The 22,860-nt window shown below is 42.5% G+C and overlaps 1 protein-coding gene across 6 annotated transcripts in view; it reads right to left on the bottom strand.

Moving 5' to 3' along the window:
• Positions 1-22,860, bottom strand: part of STRA6 (signaling receptor and transporter of retinol STRA6) — a 78,136-nt gene that overhangs the window by 13,643 nt on the left and 41,633 nt on the right. For 3 of the 6 annotated variants that reach the window (XM_078772212.1, XM_068106341.2, XM_068106342.2), the window contains 8 exons: positions 22,730-22,803; positions 22,571-22,632; positions 22,111-22,172; positions 11,446-11,574; positions 6,565-6,727; positions 6,298-6,373; positions 6,090-6,174; positions 1,229-1,277 (listed from right to left, as the gene is read on the bottom strand). In XM_078772212.1, coding sequence (XP_078628338.1) covers positions 1,229-1,277; positions 6,090-6,174; positions 6,298-6,373; positions 6,565-6,727; positions 11,446-11,574; positions 22,111-22,172; positions 22,571-22,632; positions 22,730-22,803 — 700 coding nt within the window. The remainder of the gene's footprint in view (positions 1-1,228; positions 1,278-6,089; positions 6,175-6,297; positions 6,374-6,564; positions 6,728-11,445; positions 11,575-22,110; positions 22,173-22,570; positions 22,633-22,729; positions 22,804-22,860) is intronic. The other 3 variants (XM_078772213.1, XM_068106343.2, XM_078772214.1) reach the window with 1 other exon arrangement.

Genomic DNA, 22,860 nt, shown 5'->3' with positions numbered 1-22,860 from the left:
CGTACTTAATTGTGCCACTCAGTTCATAAAATCTATAAAATAACAAAATACAGTATCGTAATAAGAAAGGATAATTTAAAGTTAATCACTTTGTAATGAAAGTGTTGAAAATAATATTGTACATAAGAAGCACTGGGAAACTAAATTAATATAATTATTTTATTTTCATGTGTAGGGTATTGTCTGGTTATTTTGTTTGGGTTGCATTGCGTCCCAGCCTTGACAGGGAGAGGAGATGAAAGGATTCCGCTGAGTGCCACACGTTGACTACAAGAGTCGAGGATCTTCAGTAATGCGTGCGAGCCATGCGTGGAGTTGGCCTTGGATGCCATAGACAGAATCGAATGCTAGAGATTTGTCTAGACTCCAGAGAGACAGCCCTGATCTCATGTCTGACATGGAGGGCCTTCATTCATTGTTGGGAGAGTGGAAGCAGCATGCCCAATGTAGTGACCTGGTCTGAACCCAAATTGATGATCTGACATGAGACCGTTAGAGAAAACAGTCCCAGCTAACACAACAACGTTGGGCCAACGTTGGAATTTGGTCAATTGGTCACAAGCAAATTGGTGATGCCAGGGTGACATTATTTATTAGTTGCAGATGCTACATCTATTTTCCAAAGGTGGCCCAACGTTGTTTATTGGTTGCAAACAGGTCTATTTTCCAACATTGGCCCAACGTTGTTTTTCGACATTGGCCCAACGACGGCGCTGACGTTGGCCCAACGTTGTTGTGTTAGCTGGGATAGAGCAGGACCATGACCTTGTAACATGTGAGTCGCTCTGATTTATCACGGAATTACTCGGAATGACAGATCATGCACAGTCTGCAACTGGCTTTGTATGCCAGGTTTGCAATATGGTCATTCCAGGAAAAGTCATGGCTGATGATGAGACCTCAAGAGTTCAAAAGACTACACCTCTTCCATCTGTTTGGCCTCTTGTTTTAGATTTATGGCCTGTGGTAGTGGCTCAGAGAGAAGTAGCAGCACGCCCATACTTGAGTGTCCGTGATGGAATACAAACCCATGGTCAGAGATCATAATGTTTGAACAAGGGAAAGGTTTTTTCTGCTACTGAATCAGTGCAGACGTTTGTTTCGTCTGCACTGCATATCATGTTCCTTGTACAATATCTACTTCACGTACTATGGGGTTTTTAACACACAAATGTAAGTAGAGAGGATTGTCACAATAAAACGAATCACTTTTACTGATATTACCCACCGAGAATGATGTGTGCCATCTGAAGGCCTCCAAAGGACATCCAGGAAACCTGTATAAAATATAAAGAGTAACATGAGCACAACAAATGAGTGCAATGACCGTCTTAATAACTCACGAGGTTTGCATTGGCAGATATGCAGTGTTTGCAGAAAGGTTAATTTTGCCACCAATTTATTTTATAGACATTATATCACAAAATACGATTCCAACTGCATAATCTAATGATGTGGGCAAAATTATTATTCTGCAAATTCTGTATTTCAATAATTATGATGGTGTTGGCATTGCAACAAGCCAACTGGTGGAAAAATTAACCCTTTTCTGCAGGGATGACGCAGTTTTTATTTGCGAATCGATAAGAATAATACTGAAGTTGTTATCTTGGCTTTAAGTAAATACTTGTCCAATAGGGTGGTCCAAAAAACATCGATCTCTCCGATTTTGATGCCCTACTGGATTATTGTTAGAAATGGTCTAAAACATTCACCCACCAAATATTTTCGCTCAATTCCATCTAGAAACTCATACACACTTCAATTGAAATATGGCGTTTTTCACCAAATTTGGCTAAATGAGAACAATCCAATAGCAACCTAGGTGGAAAAAGTACCTGCACTATTGTACTAAGCCATTTTGTGGTTCATGACTTTTTGCATGCGCTTGCGCCTGTGAGTGTGAAATCATCATGGTCGAAACATGTTTGACAATGCTTGAAACATGTTTGAAACATGTTCATACATGTCTGACTCATGTTTCGACCATGAGGACTTCACAGGGGTATGTACCATCAATGACATTATTTAGGAAAAAAATATTTCTAAAGTCTTTGTAAGTCATTAAAATTGACCAAAATGACAAATTTATATGTTGAGTGTGTATGAGTTTATAGATGACTCAGATGCAAAATATTTTTTGGGTGAATGATTTAGACCATTTCTAACAATAATCCAATAGAGCATCAAAATCCAGATAAAAAAGTGATTTTTTTGCATTTTTGGACCACCCTAATGTCCAATCCAAGCAGAATGCAGTTAAAGAATAGGGGGTCGCAAGTATACTTAATATAATTATCGTGCTCTATTAAATAAAGCAATTCTCTATGTACCGTATGTATGTACATCTGAAAATGATAGAAAAAACAGGGCTGGCCCGATCTCCACCAATTTTTGCATACGTGTTCATGGTATGTTGGGTCAGGTCAAAGGCACAACATAACCCCCCCCCCCCCCCAACTTTGCACGGGGTGGGTTGAGACGAATTGCCAATGCTCCCGAAGAAAGAGGGTGTTTATTGTGGTAGAAATATCATTAGTAATTCATGTAACACAGCTTAGGCAATCGTCCCTGCAGAGTAAACTACAACTAATCAAATGTTCCATAATTCAATCAGAACGACACTCGGTAGAGCGAATACTTCCGTAAGACTGAACAGTTTACATTTTGTATCCCACTGATGGGGTGGATCTGGATCCGGACCTGAACCAAAATCTCATCGACTTGTCCTAGTCGCATAACCAACTAATCCACCTCGTTTTGTCATACGTCATCCACAACTTTTTGAAATATCATGCTATATATAGTTTTTGACCCTATCTCTCAATGGTGAAAAATGACTTAGAGATTAAAAAAGTTATCGTATCTGGATCTTCACCAAAATCGAATCGATTTGTCCTTGTTACACAACAAACCTGTCCACCAGGTTTCGTCTGAATCCGTCCATAACTTTTTGAGATATCGTGCTAGATATCATTTTTGGCCCTATCACTCAATGTTGAAGAATCACTTTAAAAGTTTATCGGATCCAGATCCAGATTCATATCGTCATCAAAATCTAATCATTTTGTCCTGGTCACATACCCAACCTCACCACCAAATTTCGTCCGAATCCCTCCACAACGTTTTGAGATATCCTTTTCACATAAAAATAAACAGACAGACAGGGGTGAAAACATAACCTGTCCAACTTCGGTGACAGAGGTAATTATTTTAAAGAAAATGTAGACGAAAGAGGCCATTTCATGCGTGTGCTGCATACATCCACACACGATTAACCTATTAAACCATCAGTGTTATTGTCTTCTACACACAAACCCCATCCTCAACATTAACTTACTCCAACTTCATATCCATATTCCTTTTATAACCAACTTACATATCCCATTTCATTTCTAAGCATAAAATTTACCCAAGCTACAGGCACACAATGGCATGCTCCTTTTCGAGATACCATAGAATCTTTGGGGCCGTACACAAAATATGTTACGCTTTTCAGGTGTGGTCAGGCAAAGGTGCGTCACCTTTCAGGTGTGTCACCACGTGCATCACAGGGATGGGGGAGGACGGGTGTTAAATAAACTGCCAAAAAGGCAGGTATTTTGTGGACACCCCTTTTAAATGAACAACCAAAAATAAAACGGGAAACTCACTTTGTGCCTCCCCCCCCCCCCCTACCCTCTCCCACCCCCCCCCCCAATTCAAGGAAGGCATTCTTTGAGAACCCATTTGTTTATTAATTCTACATAAAATCCCTTCAAAGGCAACTATTACGAAAAGGAGAAACGTCTGTCCGTGTGTGTCAGTCACACTTCATTCTAGAGGGATCCTGCTTATAACCACCTTTAGAGGCCATTTTTCCCCGCAAGCGGGGGTTGGCCTTTTTCGGGAGCCGTGGTTGTTGTTGTTTTTTGGTCCCCTTTTTGAAGCAATGTTTTACGGCCGGATGCCCTTCCTGACGCCAACCCTTTTTGCCGCCTTTAGCGACAAACAGGGAATTACCAGTGAACTGGTACTCAATTCTCAAAGGGATCCTGCTTATGTAGAATAATAAAAATTGTACTGTTGGAATCTTACAATAATTCACCAAATGTCTGTCTGTCCGTTCCCAGGTACCGCTAAAAACGGCTGAATCGATCGCAACGAAATTTTGGGTGGGTAATCCTGGGACCACCTGGAGTAAAATAGGCTATATTGTTTTCCCAATTTTCCAATTTTTCCAATTTTCCAGTTTTTCCAAACACGATGAAATAATATTTACCGATATGAACAGTGATGTGGCTTTTATTGAAATTCTACAAATACTGTTTAGATTTTGATGATTTGCGTGTGATATGATTTAACGGATGTTTATATGAATCGTTTAAAATAAAAAAATGCCTTCAATTTCTGATATTTTGCCTTTTCATTTGGGCCTCCCAATTGAAGCCCCGCCCATAGGGCGGGTTCCGTTGCTGATGCTAATAATCAATTTACTTGGTTTGAAAGATAGTAATCAATTTATTTGGAACAAAAATTAGTCAATTTAATTATAAAGATGCCACTTTTAAAAGCCGCTCTTTCCAGGATCGAAGGAGAAGAAGCGAAACCTCGATGTTAACATAGCGGTTCCAACGGTAACATTTTTCTTATGCGACAGCAAGGAATCCTTTAGAAGGGCATGGAAAGAGCACACAAAATTATATATGGTAATACTTCTCAAAGCAATAGAAAAACATATGAAAGTACACGGAAGGAACACACAAACAACAACAATCACAACAGCAGCAATGACAACTAAGTGTTATAAAATATCCACTTTTTTGCGTGTTTTTGCATGGATCAGCTTGCTACACTGGCCTCACCACACGTCGCTACAGCACAAGTTTGGTTTAACTGAGGATAATGACTGGCCATGAGTTGCTGTGTTGTTGTTGTTTAGCCCTGGACAGTTCTCCCGAACAAGCCTGTGGCACAGAGAGAGCCGATCGATCTCTCAAGTGCGACCCAGAGATCCCCCACATCCAGGATGGTGTAACCCCGCTTTCACAAAGTCAGGGGAGAGAGAGAGAGAGAGAGAGACAGAGAGAGAGAGAGAGAGAGAGAGAGAGAAAAAAAAGAGAGAGAAAAGAGAAAAGAAAAGAGAGAAAGATAACAGAAAAAGGGCCGGTCCATAGGGACCGATCGGCACTCTGACAGTGCCCGTGCTGCCCTGACAAATCCGGGCAGCAGGGAAGAATGGAGAAGATTTGACCCCCTGACTTGCATTTGGAGGGGGGCGGGGCACAACCACCATGAAGCGGTGTGCCCGATAGTTGCTGTGTTGTCATGATTTACACCGATGATAATACAAACATTTTTTGTGCAAATTTATTTGTAATCTAAAAGGGTCCAATTTGTCTAAAACTCTAAATAGTCAAGGATCCAAGCTCTAATCTGTCTGAAGTGTTGAAGGGGTCTAAATGGTGGTAAATCTAAGGGGTCAAAAATAACTTAAGGGGTGTAAATGTCTAAAGGTTCTAGGGGTCTAAAGGGTATAAAAGGTCTAAAGGGTGAGGGAATCTAAAGTTGTCTAAAGTATTGAAAGGATCCTAAAGGTAAAAGGTGTCTTAAGGATCTTGGGGTCTAAAGGGTCTTATGGGTCTTTGGAGTCTTATGGGTCTTTTGAATTTTCGGGGTCTTTGGGGTATTTTGAATCTGTAAGGTCTTTTGGGTCTTCATGGTCTTCATGGTATTTTTGGTCCTCAGGGTCTTTTAGGTCCTCTGGGTCTTTTGGGTCTTATGGAGTATGTTTTGTAATAACATTAATATTATGCTCTTATCATTAGTGTTTTTATTAAAAGCTGCCTTGGAAAAACGCCACGATAAGCTATCTTACTTCGGATATACACCTCAACGAGCAGCCCCTTTGGTGGGGGAGGGAAGGGGGGCAAATGAAGTCGCTACAACCTCCATTATGTGACCTTTTGTCTTCCTGCAAAGTTTGGTCGCAATGGGATAAGTAACAACCGAATGTATTGCGGTCAAAAACGTCAGTCAGTCAGACATCTGTGCATCTGTGCATAATTTCCAAGGCCATTACAAACAATGGTGGTGCATGAGAAACGTACCACGCAGCTTCTGTTGATGTCCGACGAAATGCCACTTCGCAGGATGTCAGGATATTCTCCTTTATATATGGCCATGAGATGTGTTCTATGCATAAAAACAAATGGTTTGATTTTGTGCTTTAAAAACAAGGTTTTTAATTAGGATTTGCAATGTGGGAACAAATGGTTTGAATTTTTGACGATCATGTGGTGTGCAAACACAGCTTGCCTCTGTGCCTCGAATGTCCTCAGTATCATGTGGAAGGAAGTTATGCAGGCAGTTGTTATACTCACGATGTAACACACTGCCAGTGGAGCACAGCCAAGGCATAGAGTTAGACACAAAAACACAAACCAACTACAAGTAAGAATCTGTTCATTTTAAATCTGAGGTTGGTGGAGTAGATAATGCATATAACGGCACGTACAGGAAATGCCAAACATCCTAACTATTTATTTGAACTCGGGTAATGTAAGGAAATAATAGCAAGGCTACCTTCTGTTGTCCACAAAATGTGCTTGAATATTCTCACAACCTCATGGTTGTCAGGGGATAGCACAAGGCCAAAGCTAGCCAAGACGTAGGCAATGTCAGTGCCGACTCCTGATCGCACTTTCTGGAGCAAAGGTACAAACAGTACTGTAGAAAGAAGCGCCACCTGGGGAAGAGTGAAAGTCAAAACTCGTTTAGACCTTTTTGCTTTATTGAACATCATAAAAGACATCAGGAAAAGACGAACCTTGCGAAATTTGTGTGCCCTCAAGGTTATAACAACGGTAATTACTTCAAACTGTGGAATGCAATATGCGTATTAAGGTTGGGATGTGGTCACTTATGTGAATTTCCTCCATGGAAATATAGAATGTTTTTGTGGAATGCAATGAGGAATCCCAGCCAAAGTTGAGTGTGCATGCATGTAGCATGCATGTAGCATGCATGTCTGTGTGCATATCCCAAGGCCCAAAGTACATGCAGAGTGTAACATGGCACCCTTGATAAGTCATCACAACGTTTTCGTGGCTGAGAACCAACATTGGACGAGTTGTTACTGTCACAAGGTGCTGTTTATGTGTGCGTGGGGTGCATGCATGTGCATACTTATGTGTACTATGCTTGTATGGTGTGCAAACACAGCTTGTTTTGTTTGGTTAATATTAAGAGATTCAAATTGAATGGTTGAGTGTGTAAAGCATTGTTCTGTTACTTCAACAGTGTGCATTTGATTCCCCTGGTTGCTGTGAGTGCAATTTTGAGTCAAATTTCAAGCCAGGCCAGTTGCTTTGTGAAACCCACATGCTCTATAAGCTTCCCAATCCAACTGGCATTCCAGGAGGCAATTCTTGAGGAGTTCAATTTGATAAGATAAAAATTGATATTTAGGTGCTATTGTGTTATTGGAGAGCGGTTATATAATTTAGTTCCCAACATTAGCATTTGTTTTTTTGTTTGTTAAAAAAAAAAAAAAATATATATATATATATATATATATATATATATATATATATATATATATATATATATATATATATATATATATATATATATATATATATACAACAACACACACAACATGCATTTTAAAAGGCCATTTTCCCTGCTAGAGCGGGGGTTAACCTTGCGGTCCCCATGACAATCTTCTCCATTTTGCCCTATTTTCTGCATCTCTCCTTGTTAACCCCCTTGCCCGCATTTCTTCTTCCACCATCTTTAGCCAAGTCTTTCTCGGTCTTCCCCGTCTTCTACTTCCTTCTACATTCATTTCCATCACTCTTCTCAACCAGTCACTTTCATCCTTCCTCAACACATGACCAAACCATCTCAACCTGTGCCTCTTCACAGCATCAATCACAGGCTCTATTCCCATCATCTTTCGCAATTCATCATTTGTCTTCGTCTCTCTCAACGATACTCCGCACATCCGTCGAACCATTCGCATTTCCACCCTTTCCAACCTTCGTTGCTGCTCTACGTTCATTACCCATGTCTCGCTCCCATAAATCATAACACTTCTCACACATGCAGCATACACCTTTCCCTTCAGCTTCAACGACACTCCCCTCATCATCAGCACGCCACTCAATTCCTGAAACTTCTTCCATGCACATCTCACTCGAGCAACCGTTGCCGAGTCTGATCCACCTTCTCCATTCAGCATGTCTCCGAGGTAGCAAAATGTTTTCACACCTTCCAGCTTCACACCGTCTCCAAGATCCAACTCAACATTTCCTCCATCTGCAGCTCCCTCTGTGCACACCTTACATTTGAATGTAGCTGCCACACTGGTTAATGACCCTCTCAGACCACTACATTTTTGATGAACCCACTCAGCGCACATTGTACACTGAATGGAGTTCACTCCGACACCCTTCCTACACACAGCACAGGGCCACTTCCCAGTTCTTTCCACCTCACCACATGCTTTACCACTTGCCATCACCTTCGTCTTTCCGATATTCACCTTCAGACCTTTTGTCTCCATACATTCCTTCCACGTGTTCATCTTTTCCTTCAGTCCATCCATACTTTCCGCAATCAACACCAGATCATCTGCATACAACAACTCCCACGGTAAACCCTCCTTTACGTTCTGAGCCAGCACCTCCATCACAGCTACAAATAGTAGTGGACTTAGTACCGACCCCTGATGCACTCCCACCTTCACCTCAAACTCACCACTGTTCCCGTCCTTCGTCCTTACAGCTGTGCGCGCTCTTTTGTACATTGCCATCACTACTCTGATCAACCATTCCTCCACTCATAACTTCCTCAATGCCCATGTCAATACTTTGCGTGGAACCCGATCGAATGCTTTCTCCAGATCAACAAACCCAAGAAACAACTTCTTCCTCTTCTCCATGTACTTCTCCTGCAACTGCCTCACAATGAAAAGCGCGTCTGTCGTTCCTCTTCCTGGCATAAATCCAAACTGCATTTCGTCGATCTTCACTTTCTTGCTTATCCTCCTCTCCAACACCCTTTCCAATACCTTCATTCCATGCTCCAATAACTTTATCGCTCGGTACGAGCCACACTCCAGAGGGTCACCTTTCCCCTTGTATAGAGGGACGAGGGTACTCAGTTCCCAATCCACTGGAATGCGGCCTTCTTTCACCACCAGATTACAGATCTCTGTCATTCTCCTCACACCCAAACTTCCTGCTGCCTTCAACATATCTCCCACAACTCCCGTCGGCCCTCCCGCTTTTCTACCCTTCATTGCTTTTATCGCTTCCTCAACTTCCTTCTCAGTTATCTTCTCTGCCGGTCCTAAAACTGGGTTACTCTCTATGTTGCCATCCCATTCATTCTCTGTATTCAACAGCATTTCCATATATCTTTTCCATCTTCCTTTAATTCCATCTGGGTCGACAACGATTTGTCCCACTTCATCCTTCAAGCAGCTCACCCCCATCACATCACACCTCTCTTTCGCTATCTGCTTTGCAATCCTGAATACCGCTCTCTGACCCTCCTCCGAATCCAAGCGTTCTCCGAACATTTTCCTACATGCCTCCTGCGCCTTTGCTACCTCTTTCTTTGCAGCCTTCCTGGCTGCCTTATAACTTTCATGCTCTGCTGTTTCTGCTCCCGTACCCTTCGCCTTCTGCCACTCCTTGAACTTCTTCCTCTTCTCGTCAATCCTCTTTCCAACTTCATCATCCCACCACCATGTTTCCGAGTGCCTCGGTGGTCCTTTTGTCCATCCACATACCTCACCAACGGCTCCCAACAGACTAGCTTTCATTGACATCCAACCACTTTCAAGCTCAACCACATCATCCTCGACCCTACTCAGCCTCTCTTTTAATGCCTCCCTTACTGTCACCTCTTTCAACCTCCACACCTTCATTCTCGGTTGGTACTTCACCCGCCGAGCTCTCCTCGCACCTTTCACCCTTACGTCGCAGACAACCAAGTGGTGCTGTGAAACAGCCTCCTCCCCCGGGATCACCTTTGTGTCTCGGAGGTGCCCCCTATCTCGCCTACGCACCATCAGGTAGTCAACGGTTGTCGTCGACCCACCTGACGTGTATGTAACAAGCTTATTATCCTCTTTCTGGAACTGAGTATTACAAATCAATAAATCAGCTCCATCAGCAAACTCCAAAATCCTTTCACCTTCTCCATTTCTCACTCCATATCCGTAACCCCCATGAACTCCGTCAAAACCATCCATACTCCTTCCCACATGTCCATTTAGGTCTCCTCCTACCACAACAACTTCCTCATCTTTCACGTTTTCCATCAGCTTCTCTATCGCACACCAGAACTTGTCCTTCTCTTCATCGCTCCGACCAACTTGCGGAGCATATCCCGAGATGACGTTCACCAAGAGCTTTCCAATCATCATTTTCACCATCATCAACCTATCACTCACTCTCGTCACACTCACCACACTGTCTACAAACTCCTCAGAAAACAGGACACCAACACCATTCACGCCCTCCAAGCACCCTTGCCACACAAACTTGTATTTCTGTCCCTGCCTACCCTTCACCATTCTCACACCACTTCCCTTCCATCTCGTCTCTTGCACACAACATATGTCCACTCTTCTTCTGACCAATACTTCCACCACTTCTCCTGATCTCCCTGTCATTGTCCCTACATTCCATGTCCCAAACCTCAGAAACCGATCTCCACTTCGGGCTGTACCCTGCCCACATGTAGTTGTAATTGTCATGGTTCTCTTTTTGAGGCAATGTTTTTTTTATGGCCGGATGCCCTTCCTGACGCCAACCCTCTTAGTCGCCTCCTACGACACGCAGGGATACGGCGTACCTATTCTTATCCAGGGTACACACTGGGAAACGTTTAAAACATGGAAATCCTGGGGGGGGGGGGGGGGGGGGGGATCACAGTGTATATATATATATATATATGTTGTTACGGATTTCGGGCGTCGGCTCTCCCCTTAACAAGGGGAGGTTAATCCCCTTGTCCTTTTAGCTGGCCGTCCCGAGTTCTGGGAAGTTATAACGCTCCTTCCGGTCGGTATTAGCTAGGGTCATTGGTCAAGGTAGTCGCAAATACCTACTTACTAACCCGACCGTAAAGCAGGGAAATAACTCCTGCTCGAACCACGGATAAGATGGAAAATGCCGAGCGGTTGGCAATCCGCGATCCGAGCCGTTAACAATGACTAAACCCGATTCTGAGCGGTTCCTAATCATGCCACAGGTACTCAATTGAGAGAAAGGACGGATGCGATCGGATTAGGGAAAACCAAGAAAGAACAAGGTAATTTATTCACAAATATACAGAAAGGAAGAGGAAACAAAAGGAATATATAAGAAAGGAAGAAGAAGAAGCAGGACACAGGGCAGTCTTAAAAACAGTCTTAACTTATGACCCCAGACAAACATACACACTCACATGGGGATTGTAGCTGGTAGGGTGGAAGGTCCAAGTAGATGGTCCAGGCTCCAGTCGACTCCGTCCAGGCTCCGGTTCCGCGGGCGAAACCCGGCAGGCAGCTCTGCGTATCGTTGGATGCGAGCCGGCCTTAGATATAGCGGGGGGGGGGGGGGGGGGGGGAAGCTGGTGTCCTTCAGCGTACGTAATAACTGCACCAGCGTGCCAAACGCACTCCCTCTCAAGTTCTTTATCAGCGCCAGTGAGTGAATCCTCTGTTGTAATGCACGGGCCTCCAACAAGTCCAACCAAGCCCTCAAGTCCGTTACAATGCGCGCTCTCTCACCAGTCCATTCAATCACGACAGTCCCCTGTGCAGTCCGTGAAAGAAGTCCCTTCAATGCGCGCCGCTGAATAAGTCCTTTACGATCAGACGTCTCCGTGCAGTCCTGTGAAAGGGCTTTGCGCTCACGCTTTTATAACACGCGCCAAGATCACTCTGCGCTCCACAAAAGCCACGCCCGTCGGTGATCTTGCCTCAGCCATGGTTGGCTGGTGGGGGCTTACCGGCCACGCCTTTGATGGCTAGTTGACAGGCCACACCTTGTTCTTGGTGTTCCGCCCCCTTTTTCCTTGAGCCTGACTGCATGGTCAATGGCGTCGTTTGAGCGAGCTTCAGCAGCAAGGCAGGGAACGCTGCTGGCAAGGCGCGTAATGGCGGCGCTTGGAGAGGGAGGTCGCAAAATGGCCGAAATGGATTGGGACCTACTCTTATTTAATTGATGCAACGCAGATTCAACTATTGGAAACACGGCCTTAACTAAAACACATAATAATGAAATAACTGGAATTTCTAAGGTGGCCTACATGTTGCTTGTGGACTAACTAGGGGTGCAACCTTTAACCTTTAATGTCATATTTCCAAGAGTTTCATATTTACACAAGTGTGGGTGCTAAAACCGCAACAATACATATATATATATACACAGTACCGGTCAAAAGTTTTTGAACACTTCAATTTTTCCAGTTTTTATTGAAATTTAAGCAATTCAAGTCCAGTGAATAACCTGAAATTGTACTGTTACGGATTCGTAACTTCCGTTGTTGTGGTTTTCACCCACTTGACATATTTCTGATATTATGTACTATTAGTATTCTCAAAAGGGTTATTATTCATGAACAGTTATCTAAAGTTAAAAACGCTAACTTTAAATGATACCGGAAACCGAACCGGAAGACGACGGCAGAGAAGAGAGGAGAGGGCGGAGCGAGAGAGTCGGAGAAGAAGCTGGTTGCTTTGCGGTCTGCAAACGAGCAAGAGTCATGTACTTTGGGTTTCCTGGGAAAAAGGAATTCCTGCGATAAAGTTGTTATTGCTGTGACGGATCATCCTGTGTGTCAGGTTTGGCGTTAGATTCCGAAGAATCATCGCTGGGTCGTGACGACTCGAGAACCACGAGCCGTCGGCCATTTTGATTCGTGCGCTTCACGCGTCGAGCAGACTTTCCTTGCTTCGTCAACCGTTTCCACCGCTTTCAGATGTATCTGTGGTGTGTGTGTGCACCGAGGCTTTTGACGATTACTTTGCGGCTCGCCGACCGTGAACAGTGAAAGTTCATACCTGGAGGGTGCCGTTGGATTTCCCAGTCGCCGTGAGTGCGCCTTTGTGCCGCTTTAACCACGTGACCATTTTCTCCGCTTTGGGCCGCGTGCAACTTTGTGCTGTTTTGGGCGGCGTGTCTGTGCCTGTCTTCTGAACGAGATTCTGGTTTCGATTCGTCATCGTTCCATTGATCACTGGAGGGGACCAACTCTGAGCTCGAAGACGGGAATATAGAGACACTGGGGAAGGTTATTTTCCACTCTCTTGGAGCACAGTGAGTTACCTCATGCATGTTAGCGGATGGTACCATCATAGGAAATATTGATTGTACTCTTGATTCCTATTATTGTTGTACTGTTATTTTTGTGTGCTTTTTAATACAATATTTGTTTGTATTATTGATGTTTGTATTATTTGCAATTGGTGTGGTTTCACCATTGTTTTTGACACAGGATAACATATTTTTCTGCCGTGGCTCCTCTCGGGGTTCGGAGGTGAGTCGGGGAGGAACACGTAACAGTACAAAGGTAAGCAGTAAACTGCTCGAGTTTTTAAAAAAAGTTTAGGTTAGCAAAAACGGGAAAATAATGTAAATTGCACAGTTATGTTGTAAAAAAGGCCTTCTTCAGGGAACAAGTAATGGGTTAACAACTTACAGCTGTTCTGCAGCAATGTAAGTAAATTAAGCCTTGAAAATTGATGCAAACAATTCCTCCAGGTGTCCCAACCTCTGCTGATTACTTGATTACAAACCCCCTGTCTGTATAAAAGCAGTATTGGAACAGACTGTTATTACACCCTCTGAAGCATTATTTGGACAATATTGCACTGCAGGAAGTAGTATATTGCAATCATAATGGCGAGAAAAGGCAATTAACAAAGGAAGACAGACAGACCATTATAACCCTTAAAAGTGTAGGTCTTTCCTTTAGAGAAGTTGCAAAGAAAGCCAAGGTTTCAGTGAGTACAGTTTCCTACACCATCAAAAGGCACTTGGAAACTGGAGGAAACTCTGAAAGGAAGAGGTCTGGCAGACCCAAAGCCACAACAGAATCAGAAGACAAGTTTCTGAGAGTTAACAGCTTGCGTGATAGGTGACTCACAGTACAACAGCTTCAAGCACAGCTTAACACTGGGCGAAGTAAGCAAGTCTCAGTTTCAATTGTGAAGAGAAGACTTAGAGCTGCAGGTTTGACAGGTCGAGTGGCATTAAGAAAGCCATTGCTAAGATGGCAAAATAAGAAAAAGAGGCTTGCCTGGGCCATGAAGCACCGCCAGTGGACTACTGAAGACTGGAAGAAGGTCTTATGGAACGATGAATCAAGCACGCTTTTCAGTCATTAGTGCAGGCAGGTCTCACTGCATTGCCCTGATGAAGCCCCAACAAGGGCGAAACCAGGTCGGTAACTGTGAGTTTTTGTATGCACTTATGACAGTATCTGAACTAAGATCTAAATTATGCAGTGTCGGATGGCTCTTCTGGAGCTTGACAGGCAAGGCGTACAGGCAAGGTGGAGGCGGAGCTTGGCAGAGGCAAGGCGGAGCTTGACAGGCAATCGCTGTACGTATGTGACGGTGACGGCACAGCGTGCGCTCATTAGGCTGGAGAACTGAAATTATAATCTGATTGGTTACTCCTGGCCGGATCCAGGCAACTCCATATAATGAGTGGATACCAGAGATAATGTGCCATGTGGCAGGCGGTGCTTATCGCCCCCATTAAGGTACAGCGATAGCTGGATGGGATACCTTAATGGTGGTTCACCACTCATTGGTACGAAGTCGCATAATGACTGATATATATATACATATGTATATATATATATATATATATATATATATATATATTATATATATATATATATACAGTGTATACATATATATATATATATATATATATATATATATATATATATATATATATATATATATATATATATATATATATATAATCGTTAGATTAAATAAGACGCGGACGTAGTTTCAGGACGTCGATCTTTAATTGTCGACAAGCTTTCGACCAACAAAGGTCTTCTTCTGAGTCAGCCCCAAGTTCAACGGAAGTCTTTGGGGCTGACTTGGGCTGACTCAGAAGAAGACCTTTGTTGGTCGAAAGCTTGTCGACAATTAAAGATCGACGTCCTGAAGCTACGTCCGCGTCTTATTTAATCTAACGATAATTATATATTTCAATACAAATGAGACGCCCTGCTCGTACTTTGGAGTTTTCTACTATTTCATACAGTTATATATATATATATATAATATATATATATATATATATATATACTGTATATATATACTGTATGTATATATATATATATATATATATATATATATATAATATATATATATATAATATATATATATACATACATACAGTGAAACCTTGACTTACGAGTTTAATTCGTTCTGTGACCGAGCTTGTAACTCAATTTGCTCGTTTCTCAAATTAAATTTCCCCATTAAAATGAATTGAAATGCTATTAATCCGTTCCAGCCCCCCAAAAACCACACCAATTTTTTTTTGAAATATATATATATAAATATCTCGCGCTTTATATTTCACCTGTATGCAGCATACAAGTTGGCAGGATGGCCTGAACTGGAGGTACGCACACTTGACTCTAAACTGTCCAGCCTGTGTTTGAATCCCGACCCAGCTATAACCTGTCATGTTGGTGTTTCACAGGCAGGGTGATTCATCAATGTGTGTACCGCTAAACTGGGCGCCCCGTTTGCGTCCCATTAGTTGTTGGATGTTAAGGATCTCACCGTGTCTTCCACAAAGAGAAGGCGAGCTATCGCCGGCACTCTGAACAAGTTGTGGCCTGGCATGCTCTTCTCCTCTGCCGTTATATACGTCGTCCTCGCATCTTTTTCCAGAAGAGCCCCTGTCTCGTCACAGTTGAAGATTTGCTGGGGGATGTATCCTTCGGCTTCTATCAGTTCGGCAAAAGTTATAATAAAATATTCAGCTGCCTTCACATCCGAGCTTGCTGCCTCACCATGCCTGACGACGGAGTGAATGCCGGTCCTCTTCGTAAAATTATCAAACCATCCCCGACTGGCTTTGAATGACTCTTCCGATGCCTCGTCTGTTGATGTTCCCGCCGTCTGCTGCAACAAATCCCCGTAAATGTCTCGTGCCTTCTCACAGATGATGCTCTCGGTCACGGTATCTCCTGCGAGCTGCTTCTCCGTCAACCACACAAACAACAACTTCTCCATCTCTTCATGGACAGAGGTCCGGAGCTTTGAAATAATCTTAACGCCCTTGGCTGGCGTTATAGCCTTTATCGACTCCTTCTGCTTCAAAATCGTACATATCGTAGAAGTACTACGATCGTACTGCCTCGCCAAGTCGACAACACGCACACCTCGCTCATGTTTTTCGACGATTACGTGTTATATATCCAAGCTCGCTCGCTCGTAACTCAGATCTCAGCTCGCATCACAAAGTAAAAATCGACCGAGCGACGGCTCGTATCTCGGAAAACTCGTAAGTTGGTGCACTCGTAAGTCAAGGTTTCACTGTATATATATGTATGTATGTATATATATACATACATACATACATACATACAGGGCGTATCAAAAAAAGGTAATCCGAATTCAAGGGGTTAATATGCAAAGGTTATTTAGTTTGACAATTTACATGTGGTTTAGCAATTATGAGGGGATCCTCAGCTTTCCACTGATGCCTTTCATGCATCATTGCTGTCACTCATGACCGAGTACATGTTCATTGAAAATGACAAGTTCAAATCGCATTTTTACAAGTTTGGCTAATCGGTGTAAGACAGTTTTAAATGGACACATTACTTGTCGACTGCCAAGTTGATTATGTAAAATAATTGCTAAGCTGTTCTGGTAATCGTCGGTTGCATCATTCTTTGTTTAAGATGGGTATTTAAGATGGGCCTACAGTGTATGGGTTTAGAAGCAGTCTGAGTCATTGAAAAGATGGTTCAACTTACGACTGAACAGCAGACCTTCGTGGTTCCAACCTTTTACCAAACTGGAAGTTTGCATCGAACTTGTGATGCGTTCAGGAACGTTTCCCAGAACGGGAGCCTCCAGCAGACAAAACCATCTGGGCAAATGTTAGAAAATACCAAGAGCATGGCACTAGCCACAACCGCAACAAGGAGAATTCTGGTAGGAGGCGCACTGGGTGATTGGAAATGAACATTGCAGCAGGAAGGCAGAAGGTTTTGGAGCATCCTAGGGATACCAGCGCAAGACGAAATGGGATGGGATTGCCTTCGGCAACATTCAACCGAATCACAAGACTGGACATCCAGCAACATCCATATCGGATTCACATCCGGCATCAACTTATGCCAGGGGATTTTGCCAGGAGGCTGGTGCTTGCCAGATGGTTGATAGCACGTTGCGAAGCAGATGTCAATTTCCTGCGGTATCTCGTTATCGGCGACGAAGCTGCTTTCGCCATGGAGGGCAAAGTCAATACCCATAATGTTCTTGAATATGCACCGACAGGACAACCCTCGGAATTTAATTTTGACACCAACATGAATCGACAAAAGTGGACTGTTTGGTTGGGACTTTGTGGAAGTGGTCAGGTGATTGGACCATTTTTCTTTCAAAGGAATGTCAATGGTAACAGGTATCTGCAGTTGATCAATGATGAAGTTTTACCGGAGCTGGAGGAGAACTTTGAGCGATAGGTTTGTGGTGTCTTCAGATATCTCTGGTGGGCCCAAGACGGCGCCCCAGCACATCGTCTTATCGCTGTCCGAGATCGACTGAGGGAACTCTTTGGAGACCGAGTCATTGCTCTCAACCATGCAGTGGAATGGCCGCCAAGATCACCTGACCTCACACCATGTGATTATTTCCTTTGGGGACATTTAAAGAACAAGGTGTTCGTAACTCCTCCCCGTGATCTTGACGAATTGCAGGGCCGTATTCGACATGAAGTGGATGCTTTGCGCAATGACCCGGCTATGGTGAGACGAGCAGTTCAGGGCATGCTCCGCCGCTGTGAGCTTTGTGTTGAAAGGGGAGTTGGACATGTTGAAGGTGTGGGTGCATAAAGGCCAATCATTCCTGAGAAAAGTTCACATCTGACGTTCATTTTGCACCAATTATCCTGACTTGCATCGATTAGCCAAACTTGTAAAAATGCGATATGAACTTGTCATTTTCAATGAACATGTACTCGGTCATGTGTGACAGCAATGATGCATGGAAGATATCAATGGAAAGCTGAGGATCTCCTTTTAATTAGTAAACCACATGTAAATTGTCAAAATAAATACCCTTTGCCTATTAACCCCTTGAATTCGGATTACCTTTTTTTTGATACGCACTGCATATATGTTTTGCTAAATTTTATTAACGGGGAATTGTTGTTTTTACAGTTATACAGCTATACAGAATACTTTGGAGGAAGAAAAAAAAAGAAAAATGCTTTTTGAAAAATGCATTTCAACAAATTACTAATAACCAAGAATGACAAGTTTATTAATTATTTAAAAGCACGTCAAAAAGTGTTTATTTTGGATGGTTCAGATTGTTTCATTGACATTCTTAATGATACACAACAAAGAGCTCATTTAACCGAGACTCTTTTGGATTTTGTTAATAAACTGGGTACAACCAAAGCAAGTCTTTTCAGTGAAGACTTTTGCATTTTCATGTCGTTTAAAAATCAAATTTTATGGCAGGTTGCAATCCATTCCACAGCATTCCACAAATTCTTGTTGGGATTGAGATCAAGAGATTGGGCCAATGAGGGCAGTTGAGGTATTAAGGCTTGAAAGAGAAAGGTCACCGAGGCTGACATGTTGGTGCCAAATTTCATTCCTCAACGTTCCTACATGGTTTAGTTAAAGTCTAATTATCCCTCATCTGCCCCTACCAAAATGTACTCCGAAACTAAATAGTTTTATATTGTGAAACCAATATGTGATGCTGCCGTGAGAATCGAGTACAAATATCCAACAGACAACAGGATGGCATTTCAAAATTGTGCTTGAAAATCTATAAGAACAAGAGGAGGGAGAATTGCTTTGCAATATATGTCCCCGACTGGTCCCAAGATTTTGTATAGTACAGCCATAACAAATTTTAAAAAATGCTGAAATGCCCTGAATCTGTAACGTGTTCTGTAACTTATAATAAAACCATGTACCAACTTTCAGTTCGATATGTTAAAGAGTAAGGGAAAAAGTCTGGAAATCTGACTCATGTTTAATATGATATTTTCAAAGTCCAAAAAGGGAATAACTCCGTGGAAAATTGGCGAAGCACCCTGAAACTCGAACTAGTTCTGTAATTATCACAATAAAGCCATGTACCAAGTTCACTTGAATATGTTAAAGGGTATGGGGGGAAAAAGTCGAGAAAACTACAGGTGGGATGGACAGATGGAGAGTCGGACAGCAAACCCATAGTCCTCTCCTTGAAGCTTACAGGAAGAAAAAAAAGTAACTACAAAGCTGTAGGATGTCATGAGTGCATGGAAGGTACTAATAGCACATAAACCCTTTCTCACCAAGATAGAAAGACACAACTATGCAACAAAAAGAGTATAAATGAGAAGTAGGAAAACAAGAAAAGGCAGAAAAAGAAAGATAAATGCAGAAAGAAGAACAGCCAGAAAATATAAATGTATTACATACCATTAGAATAATGTGTGGTTTAAACGCTCACATTGGAGGATTAGCTTGAACACATCAATGCAGATAACAGTGGGGCACTGAGATCAACATCTGTACAATGGTTGCCATTACTGCCTAATATCCCACCTCCTGACAAACACCGGAAAGCCAGAATGGTGCGAAAGTATGACTATTAAAACAAAAATTGAGCTGCCCATTCATGACGACCTGAAGGACTTTTCAAAATGCACTCCTTGTATCAAGCAAACCATTCTAGGTTTCTGCCAAGACCTTGTGCGATGTCTTGGCAGAAACCAATGCCTTGACAGAAACATCAAATAATAGTGACATCCATTGTCTGTGGACAAACACCAACATCCCCAAACCAGGAACGAGTCAGTCATCCTCCAGAGAGAGCCTCCAGGTTTTTTTGTTTTTTTGTATACAAGATCGGGGCTCATGTAAGAGCTAACATTAATCACAAAAAAACAAACGGACACACAAAAAACATAAAATAAAGGGAGCAGGAGACAAGATTGGGAAGAGGTGAGGGGCGAGATTTGAAGAGGAAGTGTTAAAAGGGAGTTCAGGAGGGGAGGGGCGAGTTTAGGAGGGGAGGCGTGAGGGGGAAGTTTAGGAGGGGAGGGGCAAGGGGGGAGATTTGAAAGGGAGGGGTGATGGGGGAGTTTAGGAGGGAAGGGGTGAGTTTGCATTTTCGAAAATGTTGGACGAATCATGGAAAACGAACATTTATTGCAAAATGAGTTTCTTGTGATTTTCGAGTCAGATCCGTTTGAAAACGTTGGAGGAGGGGTGGAATGCAGGTGAGTTTAGGGAATGTAGAATGGCAGAACTGTAGGAGATTGAATTTTTATTTGAAGTGAAGAGATTTGGTGAGCAAATCGAAGACAACCTTTTAAAGAAAAAGAAGAAAAGTGTGTTATAATATACAACAGAAAACAACACTGAAGGAGAAAGTTTAAACATTTTAAAACTAAACTGTGAAAACTATCTGGGGAAATTCCCTAAATGAGGGCGTGAAAGATTCCTAAGGGGGATTAAGGATTTCAGGACAGGTTCAGAGCAGGAAAAGAGGAATAGGAGATTAACAGCCAGGAGAGCAGAGAACGAAGGAACAGGGAGGTGTATAAGCAATTGTGTTAGTACTGGAGAAGGGGCCTACTTTTTTAATTCTTCGTTAATATTTTTTTGAAGGTTACGTGAAAGTGGATCAAAGGTAAAAGGAGAAAGTTGAAGGACTATGGTGAAAACTAGAATTGGAAAGGTGTCGGCTGGAAAGGATCGAATTATGAAGAAAGGAGAGAAAAAAAAAGTGGGTGGAGAGAAACACGTGGTCATGATCGGTGGAGAGGAAGCCACTGGGAGAAAAGGAAATGAGGAATTTTTTTTTATGGGAAGTATGGAAATATGTCTGAAAAGACAAAGGAAAAAGCAATATAGTGAGAGAATGAAAGTAAATGGACAACAAAAGGCCGCCAAGGAGACTGGAAAGCCTGAGGGACAAGGCCTGAAAACGCGGCAGGAACAACCGACTATAATATACACTGGTATGCATGATTTACACCGAGATCTTATGAGAAACACACAGTAGACAGAAACACAGTGAAATAAAAATATAGTTTTGACAAAAATACAAATGGGAAAAATAGTTTACTTTGATAGCGTGGAGAGCTTGGAAAAACAGCCTTGCCAGCAGAACCGGAAGCAGAAGCCAACCACCTCACCTCAAAGGAGGTTTCGACCTCAAACGGAAACAATGGACCACACTAAACCGGATTCATATTCTCCATGTGTGGACATCACACTCCCTTCATCGGTGAAAATACAAGGACAGCCCAGCATGTAACTGTGGACAACTAGACCAAACTATCCACCATAATGTGATTGACTGTGAACTAAGATAATTTGTTTAAGGACCAGAAGCAATCCACAAGACTACAGATGATGATGTCACTTGGCTGTCTAATTTGCATTGGACCTGTGAACTGCTATTTGTCTTATGCAAGAAGAAAGATTCGCCCAAATTGGTAGAGAGAGCAAGAAAGGGAAAGATAAATAAATGAGAGAATGAGAATCTCGAAAATGATTTACTTTTAATCCCGAGTGCCTGGTTCAATGGCATCGTTAGTTAGGCATCGTCCATCACAGGTTTTGACCCTTTCATGCCAGAGCCTTTCCATACAGAGGGTCCACAGAAGATATCCCCCCAAAAAATAAAAACACCAAAGTTCCATTGTTCAAAGCAGTACCATATTTTAAAGCTTCAGCTTTAGAAGCGTATTTCTATCTTGATGCCATCATCAACAAAACAAAAATAATCTTTAAAGCGCAAGGCTTGTAGCTAGCTCAAACCTGAATAAATAAAAATGTATCTAAAAACAACAACCCCAAAGGGAAAGTAGGCAAAAAGAGGAAGTTTCCTAGACTCACCTGATAGACTGTGATGACCGATACCACCATGGATATTATCGAAGTTGATGGATATCTGAATCCTGCAGGCAATTTTACACATAATCAGAAGAAAATTAACATTATTGTTTATTACCTATATTTAGTCACCATTTACATTGAAGTATACAAACTGGGGGATTTTGACCACCCCCCTCCCCCCTTCTTATTCACCCCCTCTCACCATATATACATTTACATTCCTCTTTCCCATTCCCATGCGTTCTAATTCCTCTAACCCTCTTTCCTTTTCCCACTTTCTCCTAAACTCATCTCCCTTCCCCTTTGCTATCACAGAAACAGTATTTCATGAACTCTCTATAGTTCAATACTTTATTTTCATTATTTAAATATTATTGACTTGTTAATGCAGGGAATTGAAACAGAGCAGGGAAGCAAGAGTAATACAAACTCAATGCGCACTACTTTAACAACTACCTACCTTTAATGTCAGAATAAGAGAGATACGCCCAAACAGATGAGCACACAGAGGATGTTTCCTCGCTGTGGGAAAGGCAGGGACAGGTTTAAAAGCCTGAGCAGTGAGTGTCACAATTGTGGGAATTGCTGCACAAATTCTGCACGGGATGCAACACACTACCTCATTTTGGAGATCTTGCGCTTGAATAGTTGCCGTACATACTCCAATTGGTGGCTTTGCAAGCAGCAAATTTCCTGCAGGTGGATTGTCATAATGTTGTTGTCATAACATAACACACATAACATAATTGT

This window comes from Myxine glutinosa, chromosome 2 (genome assembly GCF_964187855.1).
Source record: "Myxine glutinosa chromosome 2, kmMyxGlut1.1, whole genome shotgun sequence".
Taxonomy (NCBI): domain Eukaryota; kingdom Metazoa; phylum Chordata; class Myxini; order Myxiniformes; family Myxinidae; genus Myxine; species Myxine glutinosa.
This window is presented reverse-complemented; position numbering and strand designations above follow the sequence as displayed.